This window comes from Odontesthes bonariensis, chromosome 3 (assembly GCF_027942865.1).
Source record: "Odontesthes bonariensis isolate fOdoBon6 chromosome 3, fOdoBon6.hap1, whole genome shotgun sequence".
NCBI classification, from domain to species: domain Eukaryota; kingdom Metazoa; phylum Chordata; class Actinopteri; order Atheriniformes; family Atherinopsidae; genus Odontesthes; species Odontesthes bonariensis.
In genome coordinates this window covers 27,799,248-27,824,894 of record NC_134508.1, presented here as the reverse complement: position 1 = coordinate 27,824,894, position 25,647 = coordinate 27,799,248, and the positions used below count along the sequence as shown (strand labels likewise).

The following is a 25,647-nucleotide window of genomic DNA, read 5'->3' as shown; positions in this document are numbered from 1 at the left end:
CATCTGCTGTCTACCTCTTCTTACCTTCTCTTTATCCTCTCCTCCTTCTTTCATCTCTGACTGCAGAGTTAAAATGAAATATACCACCTGCACACCAGTTCCATCTTCTTTCTTTCTTTCTTTCTCATTCTACTCCATTCATCATCTCTTCATTTTCTACAAATCAGTTTTTATCCCCTGTATAAAATTACATAGCCTTTTAGTCTTTGCATTTTCTGATATTTCTGCACATTTGCATTTTCTGCTTTTTAAACATTTTCCCTTGTCCTCCATTCTTCTTGCCTGTTCGTCCCCATCTCTCCTCCTCGCTTTCTTTCTTCTCCATCCTCCCTCCCTCCCTCCCCGATGATCGTACTAATTACGTCCTCCAGTCGCAGCACCTCAAGCACGTTCCCCTCTGACGCAGTCTATTTAATCTCTGTCCCACAAGGGATCTCTCACATGGAGCTGCCGTCTCTTTAATAAGGACAATTTCTCCTGCTCTGCAAATCTTCTGCTCCTCTTTTCCTCCCCCTCTTGTGTCTGCCCTCTCATCCTCTCTCTTCCCCTTGTGACTCTGTAACAGGACTGGAAAAGGTAGAAAAAAAGAGAGAATGAAATAGAAGTCAGTGAGGAGGGAAGAGGGAAATGGCTCTCAGAGGACATATTATAAATGATACACAGCCATTTTGCTCTGTGAGGAAGCAAAACCACACTGCGGGTAGACACATTCATGCACACACGCACAAATAGACATTAACACTCACACAGGTGTTCCTGTGCGATGTGGCAGAATGACCTTGAGGCAGATTGAAACAGCACAGTGGCATAGCAGTCAATCACTGCGATAAGAGTATATATGAAATATTCAGAAGATTTACCAAGGAAAGGAATGAGCTGTCTGGGGGAGCTCAACCTCTTCATATTTTGTTATGTCTTAAACAAGTCATGAATCAAATTCAGATATTATTTTCTATGGTGTTGTGCACAATATGTTATTCAAATACCAATACACAGTCCAGTAATAATGAAAAAAACTGTTTGGGAATTTTAATGGCATTTTAGGGTTTGGGAATTCCTGGAAACCATTTTTGACTCATTTGGCTGAGTCAAATGGTTTTTTTGCACATGAAATTTCAGCCAAGCTCATGTAGAATAGACGGAATGCATGTGATGTCATCAGACATGTGACTGTATTTGGATTACGCCCATTTGTAGCTGCTGAGTGACAAAAAGACAGCTGCAGATTTTGTGACTATCATAAAAACACAAAAGATATGTTTAAAATGGTGAAGACCTGTTTTGCAATCAACCTTACAAACAGATTCAGAAGGAAGACTAGAATTTCTTTTTTTACAAAACTCAACAAAAATAAAGAGAACGGAACTAAATGGATTTCTGCCATTCACAGAGACAACTTAAATAAAAGATTGAAAACATGGATTTGCAGTGAATTCCTAATCCCCTATGTTAGATTTTGGAGCAATAATTTTTTATTGTAAAGTATTATGACAAACTGTAGATGTAATAAACTGTTTAGCATAACCCATTTATACTCTGTGAAACTGCAACAAAATTGTTGGAAAAACCACTTTTCTTTTGAACCAATCTGTACAAAAAGTGTTTTTTTTTTTCTTCATATATGTTCAATTTAAGTTTGTTTTTGGTGTTTTGATAAATAGATAAATTGTACATATAACCTGTTTTTGTAATCCTGGTTCATTGGTTCTCAATTCAAATGCTGTGCCAATGTTAGAAATCAAGGGGGTAAAATAAATTTGCTTTGTAGAGACCATGACAAAGCAGCACAAAGTGTGGCCCCATTACACGTTAACTGTTTCATGACTTGGCGTATATATATAAAACAGACCACATAGTGTTTCTTATACTATAATTTTATCCATGCTCACAGTTTTCACTTTTGAGTGAAAAAAAAAAAAAAAAAAAAAAGCTCTTCATACAGACCTGACTGAAAAAGCAGAATGTCAGTTTTAGACTTTGTCACCTTAATTAAGCTGACAAATTCCTCATTGAAAGAAGACCAACATATTTTAGTTTTTAGATGATAATCATTTGTAATGCTTCCAATCCCATGGGTAGTGGCAGCAGCCATGTTTGATGTTTCGTCAGAGCTGACAGTTCATGCGCTCAAGGCATGGCTAGATAGAGCAGTGACATAGGTGCATACCCTCTGATTAGCCTGATAAGGCCTCTGAAGCTGACCAATTAGAGAGGAATGAGATATCTGGAGTCTCCTTAGCTTACCTGTAACATGTTTTACTGGAATCCTTTTCATTCAAACAAAATCTCCAGACTTTTGTCAACATTTTATGTTTTTTAGATCAGAAATTCTAATATTAAAACAGCTTAATGTCTTTCTGTGACTGACAAACGTTTTTCACTTATCTGTGAACCATTAATAAATCATCAAGACAGTTGTCAGTAAAAGTTGATTAACCCCTTCCACATTCAAAAACTGTACTGATGTCAGTATCATACAGAAAGATGAGCAGAAGTTTAGGACAGATAATAATGGCTTGTGGACATTTCCTCTGGGATCTGCTATGAAGTGGAGTCACTTCTCAGATGTTTAGGCTCTAGAGATGTAGACTGAGGGCTATTTTAATTGACAGTGATCAAACGAGGCCTTAGACCTAAACTCCATTGAGTCATCACAGATTTCCTCAGAAAATCCCGTCTTGTTTAGAACAAGGCAGAATCTGCAAACAGACAAATACGTAGAGACACACAGACACGTGTGTACACTCACACAGAGATACAGGACATGGCCAACAGTGAAGTCAGCTGTCTCAAGAGATGCCTGACTGAATTAAGAGGACATATGCCAAAAAGTAGACTCCATTGGCCTTTTCCCATGGTCCCTGGTGTTGACTCACAACAGTATATACAGCATATGTCTGTGTGAAAGTATACTTAAGTGTACAGTAAACATGACTGGGAGCGTAAAGCGAGTGTTGCTGCCTGGTCAGATTCCAGATCTGTAATTGTATATGATGATAAATCAGCTGAAGCATCATAATTAACTTGCTTTAGAAAAAAAAAAAAAGAATATTAGTCTTTGAGCCAACCACAATCTTCTTTTTTGAAAGGAAAGATTATTCAGTTACAGGTATTTGTGTCAATTTAATTATGCAGATATTGATAGTGCAGTACAATTAATTGATTTATTTATTGATACAGTAACATGATCATGCTGACCTTAAATAAAATGGCCATTTAATATTAAAGCATGTTTGTCAAGGCTTTCAAAGATTATTTCTTCTTGTGTTTCATGTTTTTAAACATATATTTTACCAACTACCACTCTGTTCCTCTTTTATTGTTTTTTTTTTTTTTTTTTTTTTTTTTTTTTTTTTTTTTTTTTTTTACCACCAGTTCACCTTCTTACTTTAGTTGCAGGCTGTGACGAATTCTGCCTTCAGAGAAGTGATTCAGTCAAAAAGCCAGTGCCATATACTGACATCTCTAAATGCCTCTCTGTCCCAGGTTGCTGTCATATATAGTGTCTACATGCAGCTCTTGCCCTTTGAAATACCCTGAATTTGAACTGGCTGATGGAAGCCAATAAAAAAAGAGTTGACAGGCATCTTTAAGCTTTGAGCTTGATATGCAAATTCCAGGGCTATAACTAGCTTGTTTCTCTTCATGTCAGCACTTTTTAATTTTTGTTTTAGTTGACCTCTCTCCTGTCTTTGCTCCTGCTGTGGGCAGAACAAGGGTGTAACCGCCGCTGCCAAAACAGATGGTCTAATCTCAAGGAGACCTAAGCAGATGCCGTTTGCTCAATAGAGTAGCTTTATATCAACTTTTGACTTCACAAAAAAAAAAAAAAGATGGTAAGAAAGATACCTTTTTTGAACCTTTAAAGTTGATCCTTCTGTGCCTTGCTCATTGGCTAATAAAGCCATTTTATTCTTACCTGGGAGAACAAGGATCCTGCTACAGAAATAGTCACACTTACCCAAAGATGGAGGATCAAAGAACAGGAATCAAACACTGCCTGATGTGCAAACTCATTTTGGCTTCCTTTTCTAATCTATGTTCTCTATTCAGACAGCATCATTCAAGGCTTTTAGTTGTATCCAGTAAACTCGGGTCTTTACTGTGTAATTTAGTATATAACCTTTGACCAAAGCTTGCATTTCAAAGCTTTTTTGCTTTTTGTAAACTGAGTATAGAAGTTGAATTTTCCAAAAGAATTATCAACTAATTCATCTGTCATTTATCAAACAACAAAAGAAAGCAGTTCAGATCTTCAGTGCTTGATATGATCATATATTTGATATATTTCAATTTATTAAAAGGTTAATACCTTTTGGATCTAGAAAATTTTAATAGGCATTTTCTTTATTATTTGGTAATGTTTGATACTATCTATTTTATGACAAGCCAATTATCAGACATTGATTTTGAATGTCTCTTTATTACTGGTCTGTCTGCTAATAACACAGCTTGCTGTCTCCTCTGTGACAAATATTTCAAACTATTACTAGTGTTTTAATATATCATGACAGCATATCAATACAACCCTGCTATTGATGACTAGCCTTACATTAGTAGTATGTGGAACAATCAATTGTACTAAATACAGTGTTCGGATATCTGTGAAATGTCAGGAACGTTACTGGAGCTGCATCCATTTGTGTAACAGATGGAGATATTTGGATGATGCTTCATGCCTTCAGTCACATTCCAACTCAATCAAAATTCAGCACAGAGAGAGTGAGATAAATGCTTTTTCTACACAATCAGTGTTTGTGATTGCATTATAAAAATGTATGTATTCTTATTCCTATAGATCATCATTTAAAAACATCGTTTTTCCTTTTTTTATATTTCAGCTGTTATTTCTTCTTTCTAATCACCAGTACCTTCTGCAAACAGTGTATTTCCCCTGCAGTTCCAAGCAGACAGATGATAAGATGTGCATACAAGTTGTCACGCCCATGGACTCTCGTTTTTAGTTTTATGTTTTAGGTTACGTTTTTGTGTTCATGTCTTGGTTTTTGGTTCTTAGTCCATGTTTAGTTTAGTCATGTCTTAGTTTCCCTGCACTCTGTTTATTAGTTCACTCACTTCACCTGTGTTTTTTCCCTCAGCTGCACTCACTCTCCAATCACTCTCACTCCCTATTTAGTTTCCAGTCTCCCCTCTTAAGCTGGGCATACACTGTGCGATTTTTTTTCAATCGCGGTATTCAGCTGCTGCTCATACTGTACGAGTGAATCGCAAGGGTTAAAACGTCACAGCTCACGATTCCTGTTCTCACACTGTACGACCCGATGGTCTGATGCGATCTGGCTGCTCACACTGCACGACACGTCGGACTCGGTCGCCGGTCGCTGCCATGCTGTTCTGTTGTCTTCTTCTTCTTCTGTTGAAAATTTTCTCTTCCGTACCTATGTTCGCGCATGCGTAGTAGTGTGACAGGATGAGGTAAATCGGCTTGTGCAACTGCTTCAACTGTGCGAGAGCCTCACGAGGGGCGACCAGGATTTCAAACAAGTTTGATTTTCATCCGATCGATCGGGAGGTGGTCGGGAGGGCTTAATCGTTTGTCGTTACCCCATGTATACTACACGATGCGAGACGCACGATTGAGCCAAAACTCGGCCCGATCTCCAAAATAGTCGCACGAGTGAAAATCTTGTCGATATCGGGCCAAAAATCGCACAGTGTATGCCCAGCTTTAGGCCACATTTACACATAGCCGGGTATTTAGAGAAACGAATATTTCCCCCCCTCCGTTTTCAATAATAACATCGTGCACACAACATCGTTTTCAAAATACTTGTCATTTACATCCACCTGCATAAATACGCCGTCAAGTGCCATAATAACTATGCCAAACCTATTGGCAGCAGTGTAGGGAAAGGAATAAAGCCATGCAAGCCAATCAAAATCCTCAGAATCGAGGACTTTCCTCATGTGAAGGAGGAGATAACACGAGCAAATATCACAACAAAACTGAAGGCAATAAGAGGGAAATATAGACAGTCAGTGGATACTGGATGCAGGAGCGGCCACGGAAGAGTGGTGCTCCTCTATTTTGAACTGTGCGAGCAGGTTTGGGGTGGCAAATGCAATAAGGCCAGAATCGTTTGCACAAACGTAAAAATTAGTAGAACTTTAACATCATCCATGATAATCCTGATCAGTAGCCTGAGCCTCTGGGTGAAACCAGAGACCCTCACCCAGATGGGAGACAGCAGATAGACCAGTGTCACTCTTCCTTTCAGCCTCTTGGCCCTCCGTGCTCTCCCTTTTCACTCCCAGGGGGGGAAGGGTTGTTGATCTGTGTGTGTGCACTTGGACTGTGTTTGTGAGCAGTTAGAAATATTGAATACCGTTTGTAGGTACTCACAGTCAACATGGCCAGCTAAACCTTAAGAGCCAGAGTTTACTGAGGTCAGGACATTTTTTTAACCGGTAACAAAACTGCTGTGTTTGTAGTTCAATGGGACATTATTTAAAATGATAAATTAACTTGTGATTCAGACCATGATTTTTTAAGTACAAATCTGCTGTACAGTCATTTATAATTTACAATTCAGTAGCATTTTAAAGCTGTTGTATTCATCATATTCTTGCAGTTATGCAGTCTAAAAACATCTAATCAAATTAAATTAAAAATGTTTTAATCGCAAAGGGAAATTATTAAAGGGAAATTATAAAATAAAATGACTGTAGTGACAATTTCATCACATGAGTGGAGAAAGGAACAGATGTTTTTCTTTCATATGCAAGTGAAATAAAAAGTAAAATAATTAAATATAGGCTTGGGGTGGAACTGTCTTTGGACAACTCCTGCTGTTTTTTAGAGCAACACTATCGATTTTGGAAAACATTTTGCTCCTTGTCTCCCCCTACGGTTGTAGGATGTAACATCACAGTCATAAAAACAAATCCATGCGTGGGCCCTGCATATGTAAAGCCATACAAATAATACACATGACAAGTTGAAGAAGCTACAAAGATGCCGTCAGCAGACGAGACAAAATTCAGGCAATAATAAAGCAAAGCGTGAGGTGCATAGATGGAAAGCAAAGTCATGAACTCCGATATCACAGCTCCTGGGTCCTCAGAGAATCTGCATCAGAAACGGTTAGTGTACATCAAAACGAGTCAGAAGCACACAGTTTTGAAGGTCCACAAACTTCACTATTACTTATTTAATTATCCAAGTGTCTAGAGATTACTAAGAATAAAGTTAAGAAACGGGAGTCACTGAATCGAAATTTGCTAAGATGGATAAATGAATGAAAAGTAGACTGATGATGAATGGATGAAAAAGAATGAGTGATGCATGGGTAGCTTTACTGAATGACTGGTTGACCAGTTTGGAATTACAGGTTCAAATTACTGACCCGATTAGACTTTACCCTTATCACTAAGCAGTTGTGTCTTAACACATTCCTTCTATCTCTTTCCTTTTATTTGCCACAGACACACTCACACATGCAGACACCTCTCCGTACACAGTATCAGTAAACATATGTCTCATTAAAGCTGTGCCACAACGAGGGTAGTCAGGCCAGCTAACATTACAGTGTTTGAGGCTCAGACAGAGGAAAAAAATACTATCTACTGACTGACTAATGAATTCACAAAGATTCAACAGTGGATTGAATGAGTACATTTGCATGCACTTGTACGTACAACAACCAAAATTGCCCCGCAGGTATGACTCAAACTTTATGTATTTTTTTAAACGTACTAACGTAAAAACAACTCCAGGATCCTTTCTTTTTTAATGAGAAATACAGTGTTTTTACCCTTTTTATTTGCTAATAAAGCTTAGGTACACAGCTTAGGGCACAGGTAAGTTGGACCTCACAGTCTCATGGATCCATGATATGAATGAACCTCATAAATGCATTTTATTTTCACAGTTTTTCAAATTTTCTTTGAATTTTAATAAGGGCCATATGCACTGAAGACTTCATCCCACAAGAGTCACTGTTGGATTTTTTTATTCCCATCCATGCTGCTCTTGATGTGTTCCAGAAAAGATCTTCCAAGAGGTGTAAATTAAACCTTTGGGCATTCAAATTCTCTGATATGAGCAGCATATAGTACACCAAACAAATCTATGGGCTTTTTGTTGTCGCATCATTATAGAAAGCTTTTTTTCTTGTAAAATATTGAACAAAATTAAAAAAAAATAATAAAAAAAAAACTCAAAGTATTAGCATTAAAACAAAGAAGGCTCTGTAATTCAGGTCAGGGCACAATAACTTTAAAATGAATGTGAGATGTATCACTCAGTCTTCATTTAGTTGTCACAATACAACTTTCATTCTAACACTCATGCTGATATGTTGCGCAAAGTACGAATGCTCAGTGATTAACAGTTATCTTGTGGAGATAGTGGTGTGTGCGTGGGTGTGTGTTTTGTGTATGCGTGTGTGTCTGTTTGTGTGTGTGAGAGAGAGAGAGAGAGAGAGAGCTGTGAGCTGGGTTGTTTCACTCCACTTTCCCATTTCTCGCATGAGTCAGACACATAGAGCACAGTGCCTGACAGAAAAACTCACCCACTTGTACAGCTGCCCCCACAGATTTACACACACACACACACACACACACACACACACAACTGATTGCTTTATCTTCTGCATTGCACCATACATTAAACTTTTATTTTGGAAGACTCCAAATCTTAAAAACTGAGCTGATTTGGGCCCTTTTATTTAAAAAAAAAAAAAAATAATGCAATATGAAAGTGTGTGTGACAAGGGACTAGTTTCAAATGCAGCACTAATTTTATAATTAAAGACCCAAATATATCATAAATAGAAAAAAATATATCATAAAAATATCATATCTAGAAGGTGGTCATAGATGTCCGTTTGTGAAACTCTCTCTTAATTGATCTGGAATGTGTGACACATTCTAAACACGCAAAGTCACAAAGCAGCAATAGCATTTGAGGGTTAGTTGATGTCACCACTGCATACAAACAGAGACATAAGACTTAGTAGACGTGTCATTTTTACTTTATAAAAATCAGATTTTGGCTTCAGTTTCATAGCCTTGCAATAAGAAGACATTTGTATTCCTGTTTAGTGTATTTCCCAAAAAAAGTTCCTCCAAGTAGCGACCATAACCTCGCTGGGCATTTGGCTAACAGATAAACATAACAATTTTTTCTATTGCATCACTCGTATCTAAATGGTCTGCCATTTTACTAAAACACACCATAAAAAATTGTGGTTTGTTGGCACAGTGTAATACATATACAATATACTTGTGATGGGACAACGTGTTACAATTTGCAAAGTGTCACTTTACAGTCCATTAACTTTTATATGAGCTGTCCTCAGGGGAATGAATGATGGGTCAACATGTTTGTTTGTGCACGTGAGTGTCTTCATGTGACCCGGTGATTCAACATGAAATAAGATCATTCACTGAGTCATTTGTTTACATACTGTAGTGTGTCTGCTTGCATGTTTAACCCGTTAGAATGTGACCGATTGATGGTCTTTCTTTTACAAAACTATGCAAAACTACATGAGTGTTGCTGCACTGAAGACTTGTCAAGTCATCTTTTCGCAGACAGGTTTAAAAAGCGTTGAGAATCGGTGAACACAAAACCACCTTAGACACTTACCTGAAAATTTAAGACTAGGACTATACTTGCTTTTAATTAAGTGTATGTGTGCTAATGAAGACTACCACGCATATAATGGGTTTGGAGCGTCTATGGAGAAAATCCGCAGAATTTCGTACTTGATTTCCACAAGATGCTATATGGAGGTGACAAGTAGAGGCACTGTAGGGACAAATGTGAGCGCATATTTCACTTCCTTTATTTAATGGCCTCAAATACCATTTTCAGTGCTGCAGCTCTTACTCTTCCCTGCCATCATCTCAATATAAACTTAATACAAACTCATTATTGTCTCCAGGTTCCTTGTTCATATTGCAAACCCTGGAGTTCTTCATTTGCAAATTTGCCCCCTTGTTAAAAACCTCAGTTTCTGAAATACTACACATGCAAGTATATGAACAACTATGCCAACCTAGCAAGACACAAGGCGGCTGCGCATGTGAATGCAAAATTAAAAAGGCAACTGTATTCTCGGAATAAGATAAACCCAAATCAGAACACTGTTCTTTTCCTATGTTCATCATTACTCTTTAATTCAGTATGTCTTCAGTGAACAGTAAGCAGACTGTCTCCATTTCTGGACATGGCCCCATTTAAAACAATAAATTAAGTATGAACTTTAATTTAGTCATATGATCCACTGTTTAGATGAAAGTGCCTTCAAACTCAGCTTACTTCTAGTGACTTTGAGTTAATTTCCTCAAGAAATTCTTTGACATCATTACTGAGGTGCGGACAGTTGTCTGATGATCAGGTGTGGTAAACTTGATCTATTGACTAAAAAGTCATTAAAACAAATCTCAAAATCAGAGAAGTCTAAAAAGTGCCCACTTCATGTCTCAAAAAGCAAAAATCTGATGAGTCATTCCTAATTATGTGTATCAGCCAATGCAATTCATCAATTAGAATTGTGGCAGCTAGTTCAATCTGGGACAGCAGTTGGAACAGCTTACATTGTTAGTTTGGGCCGTGCTGTTTGTATCAGTAAATCCGTCAACATAGACTGCTTTGAAATGTTGCCGTACTTTGTACAGTGACAATAAAGCAATCTAGAATAGAATATGCTGAGAAATTGAGATGCCGACACTATTCCTGACAATAATTGGTTTGAGGTGTCTTGTACAATTGGTGTCATATTTGTTAATGGTGTCATGGTGAAAAGTATCACTTATCATGAACTTTATTACATGTTGAGTCCAATGAAACTTGAAATTACCACCATGCTGCTGGTATTGTCAGATAAGGTGAGCATGAACATCCAACATAAAAAAAAAAAAGCCACACACACTTGCGAGGATGTCTTCAGTGTGTAAGTTTTTCACTTTGAGTTGGGAAGACACTAAGCTTACAATTTGTGTATCCCTTAGATGAAAATAGGCAAAGGAAGAACAATCACCAGAACATTTAGGTTAACAAACTTTGATTCAACCAGGAGCCTCTTTCACTTATATTGACTATGAAAAAAGTAAAGCTAAAATGAGGAAACACGTAATTTCTGAAATCGGATATCCAGCAATTTTTCATGGTCGACAAAGGTTTCAGAAAAATCTGATAAATCATCTGAGGCCAAAATAGGGAATTCCAAGCAGGAGTACTTATGTATAATCAATCTTTCATCATGATCCCACAGTTGAATCTTGGGTTAAAACAAGAAATACCAAAAAAATGTATTTCCAAGGAAGAATAACAAGTCAGACCTTTGAATAAATGGAGATCAGAAAGGACCTAGTGTAATTGGAACATTATGTGCTTTCCAACAATACTAATTCTTAAAGGATACAAAGTTGAGTTTTTTTCTTTTATTTTACAACCCTTGCTTGTCTTCATGTGCTCATTTGTGTTAATGCCTGAATCTGTTCACACAACACTCTTTCCCACCTCCTCCCCAATATCAATAATATGTTTCAATAAAGTTTTCTATGTAGAATTTGCAGCCTTCATGTTGATTTTACATTTTCCCTTTTAAGCCATTCTTCCAATATTTTTGCTTTGTATTTACAGAAATAAACTTTTACTGTATAAAATGGTGTCATTATAATAAAGGCCATCCTCAAGGACACTGTGACACATTTCTCCATCAATCCCTCTTCTAATAACAGCATGGTAATTATCCACCTATTAGCTGCTGATGGGTTATTATTCATAGAGTTACTCCACATCCACCCTACTCTTGTTCTGTTTCAGTCCCTGCTTCACTGTTTTTTGCTCTGAGTCACACTTCATTACCCTCTTTTTTTTTGTAAATGGTGAAAGCTGAGAACACGTGTGGAGAGTATTGATTTGATGAAGAAAAAAAGGATCAACATTTTGTTTTGTTATGAAGATCATCTTCATCATTGGACAACCTGTTTCCATGGTGACATATTTTGGATACTATACCACACTGTAATATCAGGGATGGGATAAAGTTAAGAAAATTGTGGATTGGAGGGGACCAGGGAGGCTTAAAAATTGCTGTTGGTGAGTTCGACGTGATTAGACTTTGTTCTTTCTGTATTATAAATTAAACATTTTTCTCCTGGATCACTGTGATAGCCCCATTTGTATAAGGACATTTAGAGGTCATCACATCATTTCAGTCTTTACTGAATGTTGCTTTGGAAATATTGTGACACGCACACACTCACATCTTCTTGTACATAAAATGCACCCACAAAATACGCGCTTACTTACATATTCACACATTCTCCACGGTTCAGAGTCGTGGGTATTTCCGTTCAGCGAGTGGGATGCATAGTGTTTCCATGGAGATCTATTTTTAGCCGCTGACAAAAAAGGGAAACTGTTAAAATATGCCATCATATTCCCTCTGACTGAAAAAGATCCCATTTCACCTTGTATAAAAATGATGGCAGAAAGAGTGTTTTCTCTTGTCTATCTGGAAGCAGGATGTTAGGAAGGTACCATTTATCAAAGCAGATTTAGATCACATTTCCTACTTCAGCTGACAGATCAGTCTATTACTCGTCATAACTCGTAAATATTTTGCTGAAGAATAATAGTGCTTATTTTTTCCATAATTTCTTCCTTACTATCATCATCATCATCATCGTCACTGTAAGTCACATGGTAGAGTATATTATTGTAGGAACATTTCCATGTTGTCAAAATGCAGACTTTAAGGTATGCCTTCAAAAGGTGCTGAGGTTGATGTAAAATTTAATTTGTCTGTTAAATCACAGAAACTCGAGCAGCTTTTATTGCCCTTAGACCTTAGAGCCAAATAAGTCTACAATGTTATATTACAAAGCACTCATTTTGGTATAATCAGCAAAACAATATAAAGTTTTATTATTGGCATTGAAGTTTCAGTGACATCAAATTTAATATTCAAATGCTACCATATGGCTTTTTTTCAGCTATATGTCACCTTTGATATGTCCTTTAATATAGTGTCAATACCAAAACATATTTGGTATGTATTCTCAACAGCATTTTAGAGTAACTTCCTGGCAAGCAAAGAGCAGCGGCGATAAGTCATCCTGTTTGAAACACAAAGCTTTCTGTCACAAAGCTTTCAGCAGTTCAAATGTTAACTGCTTACAATTAGCTTTGTTAAATGCTCATAACTATAAGTGTGTTATTAACTTTCTCAGTTGTGGAGAATTGCATTTCAAAATGAAGACAGTTACACTGTTAAAATAAGTTCTATAGCAAATAAACCCAAGAAATCTGCCCAAAATAGAGAGGAGCTTTTTTCAGGTCTCATTTTGAGTTCAATGCAGAACTCAAAATGAGACTTTAAGAAAGCTCATTTTGAAATCTACATTTTAACCCAAAATAGGGCAACTGATCAGGGTAGGAGAGTTAGATCCTGAAGTCTTGTTCTCGCTGATTAGAAAAAGGTTTCTGATCATTTTCGTACCTTGACGACAATAAAATTAATTTGTTGTGTTTAGGTTTCACTACTTGTGAAGACTGGCACAAAGTCTTCTCTCTGGCACAGAGTCTTCATTTTTTTCTGAGGATGTTGTGAATCATCTTTGTATTGCCAGTTTTTCTGCCTCCTCCAAAACCATGGCCAGAGCAGATAGGTGGGCTGACAATTCTTAGCTAGCAATATTTCATATCCGTCAAATGAATCTTTTTCAGTCAGTAATCCCGCCACTGGTAATTTGGGAAAGAAAGATAACTTTTCTCCAGAAATAACTGAGTATTTAATGATCACAGTTACAGACTAAAGCATAGCTCACCTCTCAGGGGGATTTAAATAGAACAAAGTTAAATATCAATCCATGCCAATGTAGCATTACTTGGACTGCAAGACTGACATTAGCATTGCAGCCCAGCAAGTGAAAGTATTGTGGAGAAATGTAATCATTGCTCTTTTAGTGAAAAGTGGTGTGTTTTCTCCACTATAGACTGTGTACGCCCCTGTGCCTCTGGACAGATTTAGCAAATGTGCTTTGAGGATTAGCACATGATTCTGTTTTTACCAGCACAGAATAAAATTTTAGCACGCTGCTGGGTAGGGCAGGAAAGCAAGTGAAAGGTGCCACATGCAACTAAAAAGATGGTTGCTCTGCAAAAGCTGAATGTTAAAATGTGTGTATATATGCACCTGGACTTCCATATTACTGTCTGTTTATGATTTCATTTTTGAAATCTATGCATGTGTGAGCGTGTACACTGTATGTGTATTTAACCAACATTAACAGGTAAACGTTTATCGTAAAATAGTTCAAATAGTGATAGGCGTGCTTGGCTAGCCTTGTCACACACACATAAAAAGTACAAGAAGATGGTCACAACTCACAAGCCAGAAGACACACGCTTACATGCAAGCATGCACACAGACATGTTTGTGTGATGTAAAGCAGGATGCTGTTGTGATCAATAGGAGTGCATGCTAGGTCCAGTTACATAGACAAATAAAAGAGTGGTTAATGAGGCTATTTATAGACTGATCTATTTGTAACCAGGGCATTCTCTAATGTAAGAGCACAGATTTCTTTGTGTTTTAGTTTGCTGACGTTGTGTCCTCACCTTTTCCCTGTATTTTGTTTTGCTCTATATTTGATCATTTTTTTGGAATATATAAACTTTTATAGCCTTTTTTTAAAATGATCTTTCCCTGATTTTGTTGATTGCCACTTAATTTCTGCAGAAAATAGTAAGTCATCTCACTAGCCAAAGCATTAAAATGTAAGACATTGTCATGCAGCAGTAGTGTCACCAGGTGCAATCCAGAGCCACTCCTGGGAGACCCAGTGACGCACCATGCATGACATAATGCTGTGGTAATGTGTGTGGTTGTGAGGGAGACAGACAGAGAGAGCAACTGGGAATATTTATCCCTGTTTATGCGTGTGCTCAGCAGCCAGATATCAATGTAAAACTGAAAAGCAGCTGGATTGAAAAAAGTAGCTTGATCTTTTATTGATATTGTTATCTGAAGATGGAGAGCACAAATTTGCATTGCAGTTACTGTACTTAATGTTACTTCCATAGATATGTGAGGCTTTGATGTGGATGTAGTTTACAGCCCACAGCTGTTTCTGGCACATCAGTTATGCAGATCCAGATTTAGCTGAAACAAAACTGATTTGATAAACAGTCATTTATATAGAGTATGATTTTAGATCCACTGTATCAGTTGAGAATGCTGATATGTGGTGAAAGTAATCACCACAATAAAAGAATGAACCATTTTTTTGCACGTTATAAACATTTATCTATGGTAAATAAACAAATATATGTAGTATTAAGAGCAACAGCGGGCAGAAAAGACTCAAATTTGAGGACTTAAATGCAATGAAAAATGATAATGATAAGGTGCGTAACAGTATGCACATCTGTCCCTGCCTGTTCAGTATCTGTCTTTCTTTCTTTCTTTCTTTCTTTCTTTCTTACTTTTTTTCTTTTCTTTTCTTTCCTTTTCTTTTCTTTATTACTATGCTCTGGTTGACCACCATCAAAGCGTCAAAATGGATTTGGCTTTTCTTTTATTTCTATTTTTCTTATCTTTCAGTGCCAATTCTACATCATGCACCCTCGGGCAAATCCAATACTAATGTTAGCTTTTCCACTTATTTCACAGAACATTTAGCCATTTCCTTTTCTCTGCAACTGCAGCTATTCCTCCCACAGAAGCTCGTAAACACTCTTGATCTTCTTACTGCTATTTCCTTGTCCTGTAATGTGAGTAGAAGTTTTCTGATTTAATTTATCAGTACCTGCTTATCCATCACCCTCCACTGCATAAACTTTCTATTTTCACCCCTTATCAATTTAGCCAAATTACTGGGCTTAATAAAAAAAATTGCAGATATTAAATGATATGTTTTGTGATGTAGCATATTATAACCATCTAATGAGTGTATGAAAAAGTTTATGGTAGTGAGAAGCTACACCCTGATAATTTTGTGCCAAAAGCCTGTTAGGCCTGATGGGTTTCACACAATGTCATCCCAGAAGTGCATGCACAACTAGGGGCACAGAGCAGTGCTCAACCTGTTATGTTTGGCAGAGATGACAAGGGAGTAAACTACCGATCGCATAAATAGATTAATGGAAATTGTTCAACATTCCGGGGGGGTTGATCGATGACAGTAAAAAAAACAGACTGCAATTTCCAAAGGCAGCAAAGTCTCTTCAGTGCTTACTTTGTACATAATATATACATACAGACAATGACTTTCTCAATAATGTCTATCTATGCCATAAATGTAAATGAAGCCACCATCCTGGGGTGCTCAAAATGTTTGACAGTAAAGGAATAAAGTTTTTTTTTTTTTTTTTTTTTTTAAATTAGATCCTAACACTATTTCTGACAATGGCTCAAGGTTTCTTGTAGAGTTAGTTTAATTTCACATAAATGCGTCAGGATGTATAAAGTATAACGGTGTATCATTATTACATTATTACTTGCCTTTTAGGTGCTGAATAAGCCATTGAAGTTGAGCAAAGTAATAAGACAATATGTCTAATAACAAAATAAATCAATATTCAGAGTAATAAACATAACACATGTGATAATGTATCACAAACAAAATTGTGATACTAAGCTATCTACTCTATCGGAACTTCAGCCAATACTCTTGCCAAAGCCCTATATTTGATGTAATTTGAACTTGTATAAAAATAATTCCCTGGAAAATATTCTAAAAGTAATTTATGCCTGAAGCCAGCATGAAGCTCTTCACATAAAAGAGCTAAAGATATTTATGTACAATAGTTCGCAGTGTATGAGGAGGTGGATAAGGTCAAAGCATAAGGCTCTCTTCACTTGAGCGGAATTATATAAGGAATGTAGATCTGTAGCCCACCGTGACTCAAACGGGTAATTAGAGGTAGTTTGTGTGGTTTGAGAGTGTGAAAGAGAAAAGGCTAAAGAAGAGGACTGAGAGAAAAGATCGGTTGCAAAGTTTGCTAGAGCATTTTTAACAATGAAAATATATTTAAAGCAATTTAAAAAATCCTGGTTTTGTTTGGTCTTGTCAGCTGATCATTTAAACAGGTTGTTGGAATAAGTGCAAAAAACTTGAATGTCCAACACATAGTTACGGTCATTGTGCCCCATTCACGCTTACGATCACAGAGTGATGTACTGTGCTGACAGAATTTCATTTCTTTCTCTTTGTTTCTCTGTTTTTTTCAATCAGGTCTTGAAGATGTCCAAACTGACCTGGACAAAAGAAAAGAAATATTTGGTAAAAACCTGATACCTCCAAAAAAGCCAAAAACATTCTTACAGCTGGTGTGGGAGGCCCTGCAAGATGTCACCCTCATCATCCTGGAAATTGCGGCCCTCATCTCCCTGGGCCTCTCATTCTACCATCCGCCTGGAGAGAGCAGTGGAGAGTGTAAGTGAAGCAGCACCTGTGACTTGCATGCTGTGAAATTTCCTGTCTGTCATTCGTTTTTGAGGTCAGACACAAACACATACATATTATTATCTCTGTTATCTTCACTTTGCATAGAACATCAAAGGCCTATAATCATATTGGCCCACTGACATCTCTTCCAGTGACATTACTGGCACTCAGAGAGACAATTACAGCCACATGTGTGCACAAGCGTTTTTTAATTGGCAAGGCAGGTTACACTTTGTTTGTGGCCAGCTTAAAGAGGTCAAGTGACTCACCAAGTAAAGGTGTGTGTGTATGTTTCGGCATATTATGACTGTGTTAAATGTGTGTAAGAGAGGTACTGGGAAGGTTAATGAAGTGTTGAGTAGAGAAATAACCTTGAGCTCCCAGGGCCCATACATCAGCTCTGTGAGCCATGAAACAGGAAATGAAGACAGAGACCATAAAGGGGTGTTGAGTCAGCAACATCAGTCATTTCTTCTAACGTTATCACAGTAATGGAATTCATTTTCCCTGCCAAAGGGTCCAGTCATCATTTTAGGGATTTAAAAACTCTTGTGAAACTGGAAATAGCAACAAGGAAACAAGTCATTACCACTGTCTTTGTGGTGTGTTTAAGTTCATCAATTAATTTCAGATTTAGTACATTTTCAGTTATTTTGTGCTGATCAAGAATTATTTCAAGATGGACAATGGGAGTTATACTCATAACTGACTCAATCATAATTGTGTAGTTATTGTCTTGGATTATTGGAACTTTATCATCAGTTATAAACAGTGCTTTTACATGCATCCATATTTATTTTCTTTGCATCTTTTAAGCTGCATTGCTTTATGAATTAGCTCATAATGTTCAAAGTATGTTCAATAAAAGCAAAGAAATGCAACAGGGCATCAAATTCTAATAACTGCATGCAGCTATAGATCCATCATCAAACTTCCTTTAAGTTGATGCAACCATATTTGAATGATGTGAATACATATGAATGTAAATCAGAACATAAACTGCTGCGGATATGAGTAGATAAGAATAGCAGAGTGGATTAGGACAAATATGAATGTGTAGCAGTTTGAACAACCCTTTGGAAAAATATCTAAATGTATTTGAGTTTGTGTGCTAAAGAGGATGTTATAAGGATATTTTGTGATGCTAAGTGGTAATCAGAAGCAAGATTACCAGCTTCCATCCATCCATCCATTTTCTATACCTACTTCATCCAATTCAGTGTTGCAGTAGACTGGAGCCTATCCCAGCTTCCTTTGGGCTAGAGACTATTGTACCTCGGATGTCAGTCTAAAGCAGGTTCAACACAGAGGCAAATGAAACAACAACCAGCCCAAGCTGAGATTCGTACCAGTAATCTTTTACTGTGAGACGGTCAAAATTGCCCCCAGAGGAGTTTTCATGCTTACCACTAACACTTTCTTAAGAGTCTTTTATAAACTCTAGGTGCAAAAATTTTTTTCCTAATACTTAAAATTGTATGTTATGTTTTATTATTTTGTCTAAACGATCAAATGACAACAACTATCCAAATGAAAATACATCAAATTCAGAGCATGATATATAAACACTATAAAGCTGATAAACAGTACTATTATGGTCATTCTCCCTCCAGAGGACAATCATCAAAACTGCTCAAATATATATGATGACAAAAATTGGATGCAATTCTGCCTACTAACTCTACAAACACACTTCATCCATATATGCACAAATCTCTTACTGCTGCTTTATTTATAAATAGGTCAAAAAAGCTTATAGTCCAGAAATAGAACCCGGTGGGATGACTTAATTCTCATTTACATAAGAAACAGCCTGGCAACAGTTGAAAGAGTAGGCTCCTAATTGTGTTGGTATTAAACACAGATAATTTACAGAAATACAAAATTGTGAAAAATCCCTCCCCAAAAAATACTATTAAATGACATTTAAAGAACAGCATTGTTTGACACCGTGCCTTTGAAGCTGGTACATCATCATTTATTTATTAACTGAAAAGGCTCCCATTTTGAAAAAAATAACTGTCAAGTGCACTATTAGTTATGTTGTTTTACATTTTATTTGACTCAGGGTTTTATTGGTGTATCAGCTACAATTTGATTAAACAATTGTGTTTATTTATGAGAGGCAAGGCCATGATTGTCTAATTGTCTGATGTCTTATTCTGTATTGAAAAAAAATTTAGATAATTATTTAGACCAGAAACTCAGCAGAAAACTGTTTACCAAGGGAAATAATCAAGTCAAAATAAGGGACATTTTTTCACATACTTAATAATAATTAAAGTGGTATTTACAAGCAAAAGAGTTTCTTCCTGCTGCCTGGCAGTTAGAGAAAATGCAGGTTTAGGGTACTTTCACATTAGCCTTAGTTGTCAGACCTAGAGTCTCGATCCATATTTTGCTCATTTGTATTGAAAATACAAATAGCTACTACCCCTCACAGTGCTGCTGTCACCACATTAACCAAACAAAACAGAATAAACATATCTAATACAAAGTTAGTAAAAAAAAGGGAACAAAAGGAAAATAATCTACTACACTTTTAGATGATTCAGTAGTTTTTGGTTGTTAAAAAGAAAATTTTAAATTGTTTACTGAAGATGTTGAATATTGAGTAGATTAATCTTACACATCAACTACCAACCAGAAGGTGCCGAATATCAACTCAGAATCTTTAACTTATGTTTGTGAAGAAAACATAATTGTTTTTTCTTCCTAAAGGTGATAAATGAAATTAAATGTAATGAAATTGAATTATTTCTCCTCACAGGACAAATAATCTAACAGAATAATTCATGTTATCTGGATGTTTAAGCGTATATGTATTACATAGCATCTACTTAAAGGAGGATTTTTTTTAGCTTTCGGCTTAAAGGCGGGGTAGGGGATCTTTTTCTGGAACTTTTTTTTACATATTGCTTGAAATACTCTTCACACCCCCATTGCAACCAATTAATTAAAAGTTTTGACACAAATATGAAAAGTTTTAGTGGCCTCTAGAACGTACAATCTAGGAAAAACAGTATCCAATCATTGTGAACGGACCGTTCACAATGATTGGATACTGATGCCGTCTATCAAACTGCAATCTGCTCCTCCCTCCCCCTCCTTCTCCCTGTGCGCGTACCCTGCTCCGTGAACGTCCAGAAGCTTGGCAGGAAGCTAAACTATTATTAAACGTATAATTAGCATAAACTAAATACTAAATACGGCAACGATCGATGCTTGCTGTCAGAACCGCGCTCGTGCACCTTCGTGCTCGTGCGCGTTCATGTACTCTAGAGGCGTGCCTTCGGGGGGGAAAGTGAAGAAAAGGGTTGGGACTTTTTACCTGTGTATTTTCAAAATGCAGCTTCGCTGGACTCAAAATCCAGGATCTCCTACCCTACCTTTAAATAATTATCACCACAAGGGGGCAGAGTTCTAGTTAACTAGTTAAAGCAGATTTTTCAATTTCTAATCAAGATTTGAGATACTTTTTTTTTTTTTTTTTGTCATTTACTAACTGTACCAAAGGAAATTAAATTTGTTGGCAATGAATGTTTAATCACATTTTTGACCATATTTGCAATAATATTTTTACTTGTAGCAGGAATTGAATTCTAGCAATAGTGTCTCAGAGTACCCATAAATTCAATTATTTCAGTGCAATTTTTTTTAATACATAAACTACATATAAATGTATATAAAAGGAGTTAATCAAATTGTTACTATGGTTATTACTATATTCAAATTATATTGCAGAAACTCAAGTGAGCACAGATTTTAGATATTCCTAGTATAGCCATGTAAAGAAGTAACTACAGTCTCTGTCTACAGTATAACGAGCTACTACATAGAATTTACACATGCTCACAAGGCAGTATTGATTTTTAGCCCATTTGGTGACAAGAAGGGAAAAAAAGTCATGTTTGCTTGCCTGGAGCAACTGCCATTATTGAAATTAGTGTGCTTTTCACTAACCTCTAATCGTCTAATGCTCTGTTTGGTGCCAGTTTGTTCATTTGCCACGTTGTTTTCTCTTCCTCGTCTGTTGGTTTTAGGGCAGTCACGACACCACGGTGGCTTTTGTCCTCTCTAGTGGTACTAAATGGTATGACAGTAAAATGTGGTTCATCCCCAAAAGACCTGAGTCGTAAATCTCAGCTTTATATTACATCTGCGTTTTTGTGTCATGTCAAAGATTTTGCTTTTTCAATTTTGTTAAAAGTTGTTTTTCAAATTTTGATATTTTGAACTCTTTTTCCAATTTTTTTCTAAAGCACTTTTAGTGAAAATCTTATTAAATGAAAGTACTTACTGGCGACCTGTCCAGGATGTAGCCCGCCTCTTGCCCAATGACTGCTGGGATAGGCTCCAGTCCCCCGCGACCCGACAGTTGGATTAAGCGGGTATAGAAAATGGATGGATGGATGGATGGATAAAAGTACTTCATTGTTTACCATTAGGCCACTGTTGTTAAGGTTCATCAGAATCCTCAACATAAAATGTCTGTAATATGTAGTCTTTGCTAGCTGCAAGTGCTTTCTAGTCCAAAATATTATGCCACACAGTTTGCTTTTGAAGTGAGCCAACTAAGAGTCTTGAGCACAATAGCTTCAGGAGTATTATATGAACCAGCACAAAGAGTTATGGGAATAGGCCTTGTTTCAGTCCACAAATACCACAGTCTATCAGTGCTCAACCAGTAGAATGCAGAGCTTCATTTGAAATAGGGCATATGAATGAAGAGGCAAGGGAACACAAACTCTCTTGAGGCTATACCAGCCACCGTTTTTTTTAATTTCAGAGTTGTCTTTTATATTGCACACATCAAACATATGCAGAGTGGTTGGACATGTGCATTTAATTTAGCTGACATGGGACACAAATATATTCAAGCGTTAGATATTCACAGCTTTATTTTTTGGTATCTAATCTCTGACCTTTACTCTCTTAAATCATGCTCAACTTAGCAGGACATGAGAAGAAACAATATTCTCTCTAAAGAGCAGCTAAATTCAAAGCTTACAGAAATATGCCAAGCTGAGTGTGGACACTGTTGTCAACAGTGATGGCAGCAAGCACCGGCTATCCTTCCATGAAGTTTATACTGTACACTTGAGTATAACATTTGTGATTTGATATCCAGTGAAACACAAAATCTTGGTGTATGCACAAAAACAAAGTACACTTGTACAGTTATATGCATTTATGGAAATTAAATGTTTCCCCCTCTTTTGCAGTGTGTGGTGCAGCGGCAGCCGGAGTGGAAGATGAGGGTGAGGCAGATGCTGGCTGGATTGAGGGTGCCGCCATCCTGTTGTCCGTAGTGTGTGTAGTGCTGGTGACGGCCTTCAACGACTGGTCAAAGGAGAAGCAGTTCCGTGGGCTGCAGAGCCGCATCGAGCAGGAGCAGAAATTCCAGGTGGTCCGTGGTAGCCAGGTCATACAGCTGCCCGTATCGGATATATTGGTAGGGGACATCGCACAGATCAAATACGGTAGGTGTTAGAAAACTGTCAAGATTTCTTTGTTTTGGATCTTAAACACAGGTCAGAATTGTTCAAATTTGCTCGGGCAGATATGCTCACTCACTGGAAATGGACCACCACGTCATTTCCAGAACAGGATTAAAGTTATGAAGTCCATGTTAAGCAATCAAAGATATTTTGGTATGAGCAATTATTTAGCTGAAGACAAATCCATACAAATCCAAAAAATTGAAAGTGCTTATTAGCTGCGTAGCACCAAATGCTCATCCTGTCCAAATCCATCATGTGCATAAAATACACTACGTGGTCACAGTTTTAAAAGTTATTTTCAGCATTTTCCAGATAGCAAATAATTTTTTTCATGTTGTTTCAGGTGATCTGCTTCCTTCTGATGGAGTGTTGATCCAGGGTAATGACGTGAAGATTGATGAGTCATCATTGACTGGAGAGTCTGACCATGTCAAGAAGTCTGCAGACAAAGATCCCATGCTCCTTTCTGGTATGTTGCTAGTTGATGCACTCTAATGGTATGAATGATATATAAAGTGACAGGCATCTTTTCCTGCCTTTTATTTTGTAAAGAAGGGATAAACGCATTTCTCAGGCAGCAGACTGGAGCTAATTTGTTACCCCATCACCACTGCTAAAGTTGGTATAGTTGATGCACCTACTTGCCTTATTTTGTAACATTGAAATTCATTAAAATACATAATTTATTATTGATAATAATTATGCCTATCTTTAAAGTTCTTAGTATGTTGAGAGTGGAATGTATTTATTTATTAGGCTTAAGGTGAGAGTAACTTGCATACTCCACTAAATCAAATAAGATGTAAATCAGTCATGTCTTTATCTCAGAGAGAAAACAAGAGTTATGTAATGATGTTTTTTTATTCCTGTGTTCCTCTTTTTATTGGTTTTGGTGCTTGCAGCAGCAGATACCCAAATGTACTATTGCAGGTTTCTTAGAAAAGAAGAATAACACAGATAACAGAAAAGTGGGTTAATCTGATCTCACGTCTTGGATTTTTTTTTTTCTGTGTGTAATTAGCTGTGTGCTATTTAGCTGCCTAACTTAATTAGCCTCATATTCACCCACATTGACTTGCTCTCCCAAAGGTTAATAATTTTCTGCATGTAGGTATTGTGTATATATATGGTACAAGTGCACAGAGGTCTAATGTGGTCTACGAGTGGCACAAATATGTAGAGTGACACATTTATTTCTGAAATAAAGCAGCAAATGATAAAGAAATCTGACTTGCTCCAATGAAGTTTGACATACTCCTTCTAAAAGGTCTTTTAGAATTGTTACACTTCAGGTATGTACCCTAATCTCCTGGTTTTAGTTCCATGCAGTTGGCCAGTGATTATAAATTTGTTATTGATACAGAATCCAATCAACCTAATCAAGTTTTTAGATTGAAAACATTGAAGGTTCTGAACAAGTCACTACCACGTAAGGCAGTTCATATTTTTCCCCTTTCACAGAGTAAAAAACAATTGAAAATACTAAGAGGGAAACGTGTAGTCATTATTTGCTGCACATTCACTGTATTAAAGTCTCCTCCCTGGAGGCCCCTGTCCTGGGTCTGGTTGTATTGGTTACATTTCACTCTGCACTAGTTACAAGAAAATCACAAATGAACAAAATAGACATGAAATATTTCAGTCATCTTCAAGCTGTGGAATAACTTACTAACATTGTTAGATTGTTGAATTTAAATTATTATGGTAGATATGTCCTGCCAGGTATTCAGCCAAGATAGACTATGAGGTACATACACAGTGCAGTACAAGTGCAATATGAGATTGCTAACTTTTCCCTTCAATCCACTGACCATAAATCCGATTCTCTGAGCTGATGTACAGCTGTATTTGCAGTGGTGCTGAATTTCAGCTTCACTCTTCACAAAATTATCCAGTTTTTCTTGTCTTCACTACTTCTCTGCAATCCAAGTAGACTGCCCAAGTTCTTCAAATGCTGATGTCCAGGGCAGCCTTATTTTGATGATGAAGGCAGAACAGTTAAGTAGGTAGTAGCTGATCCAAGCCGAATGTATGGTTGTAGACCTATTCATAGCTTTCCAGCGTTAGGACAAGCATATACAGACCTGCTCGTGAAAAACTGAGGAGAAAATTCTTATCAATAAAACTCATGGGTGTTCGGTTTTTTTGCTTTGCAGTTATGGAGCTGTTACTCACTGAATTTGAAGATTTTTGTCAGTTAAAAAAATTGTAGAGTCTTTTAAAAGTTAAAAGACGTTTAAAAGTATTTTAAAGTTAAGATGGAAGATCCAGGGTAAGATGGAGATCCCTGTTAATACAAGGGATGTGTGTTTAAAAAAGGAATTCTTTATAATCTCTTGTTTATAATACCACTACTCTTTCTTCAGGCACCCATGTGATGGAAGGGTCAGGGCGCATGGTGGTGACTGCTGTTGGTGTCAACTCTCAGACTGGAATCATCTTCACCCTACTTGGGGCTGGTGTAGAGGAAGAGGAAAAGAAAGAGAAGAAAGGTAAGATAATTATATAGAGTTTTTGTGTGTTTGTTTGTCAGTTTTGCCCAGCACCATACCTTTGAAAACAACTTTTGTCATTTCATTTCATTATGAGTATGTGTTGCTCACTGTGTAATGTTTTAAAATGTCATGGCTTAGGCTTTTCAAACAATAAACCTACAAATAAGCATTTGTCTACTTGTTAAGTCTGGGTTAATCTCCAAATAACTTTTTGTAGG

At 37.0% G+C, this 25,647-nt stretch overlaps 1 protein-coding gene across 13 annotated transcripts in view; it reads left to right on the top strand.

The window, feature by feature from the left end:
* The window catches only part of atp2b2 (ATPase plasma membrane Ca2+ transporting 2), a 168,013-nt gene that overhangs the window by 99,791 nt on the left and 42,575 nt on the right, over window positions 1–25,647 (top strand). For all 13 annotated transcript variants that reach the window (XM_075461386.1, XM_075461388.1, XM_075461387.1 and 10 more), the window contains 4 exons: window positions 17,218–17,418; window positions 22,656–22,913; window positions 23,278–23,403; window positions 25,301–25,426. In XM_075461386.1, the coding sequence (XP_075317501.1) occupies window positions 17,218–17,418; window positions 22,656–22,913; window positions 23,278–23,403; window positions 25,301–25,426 (711 nt within the window). The remainder of the gene's footprint in view (window positions 1–17,217; window positions 17,419–22,655; window positions 22,914–23,277; window positions 23,404–25,300; window positions 25,427–25,647) is intronic.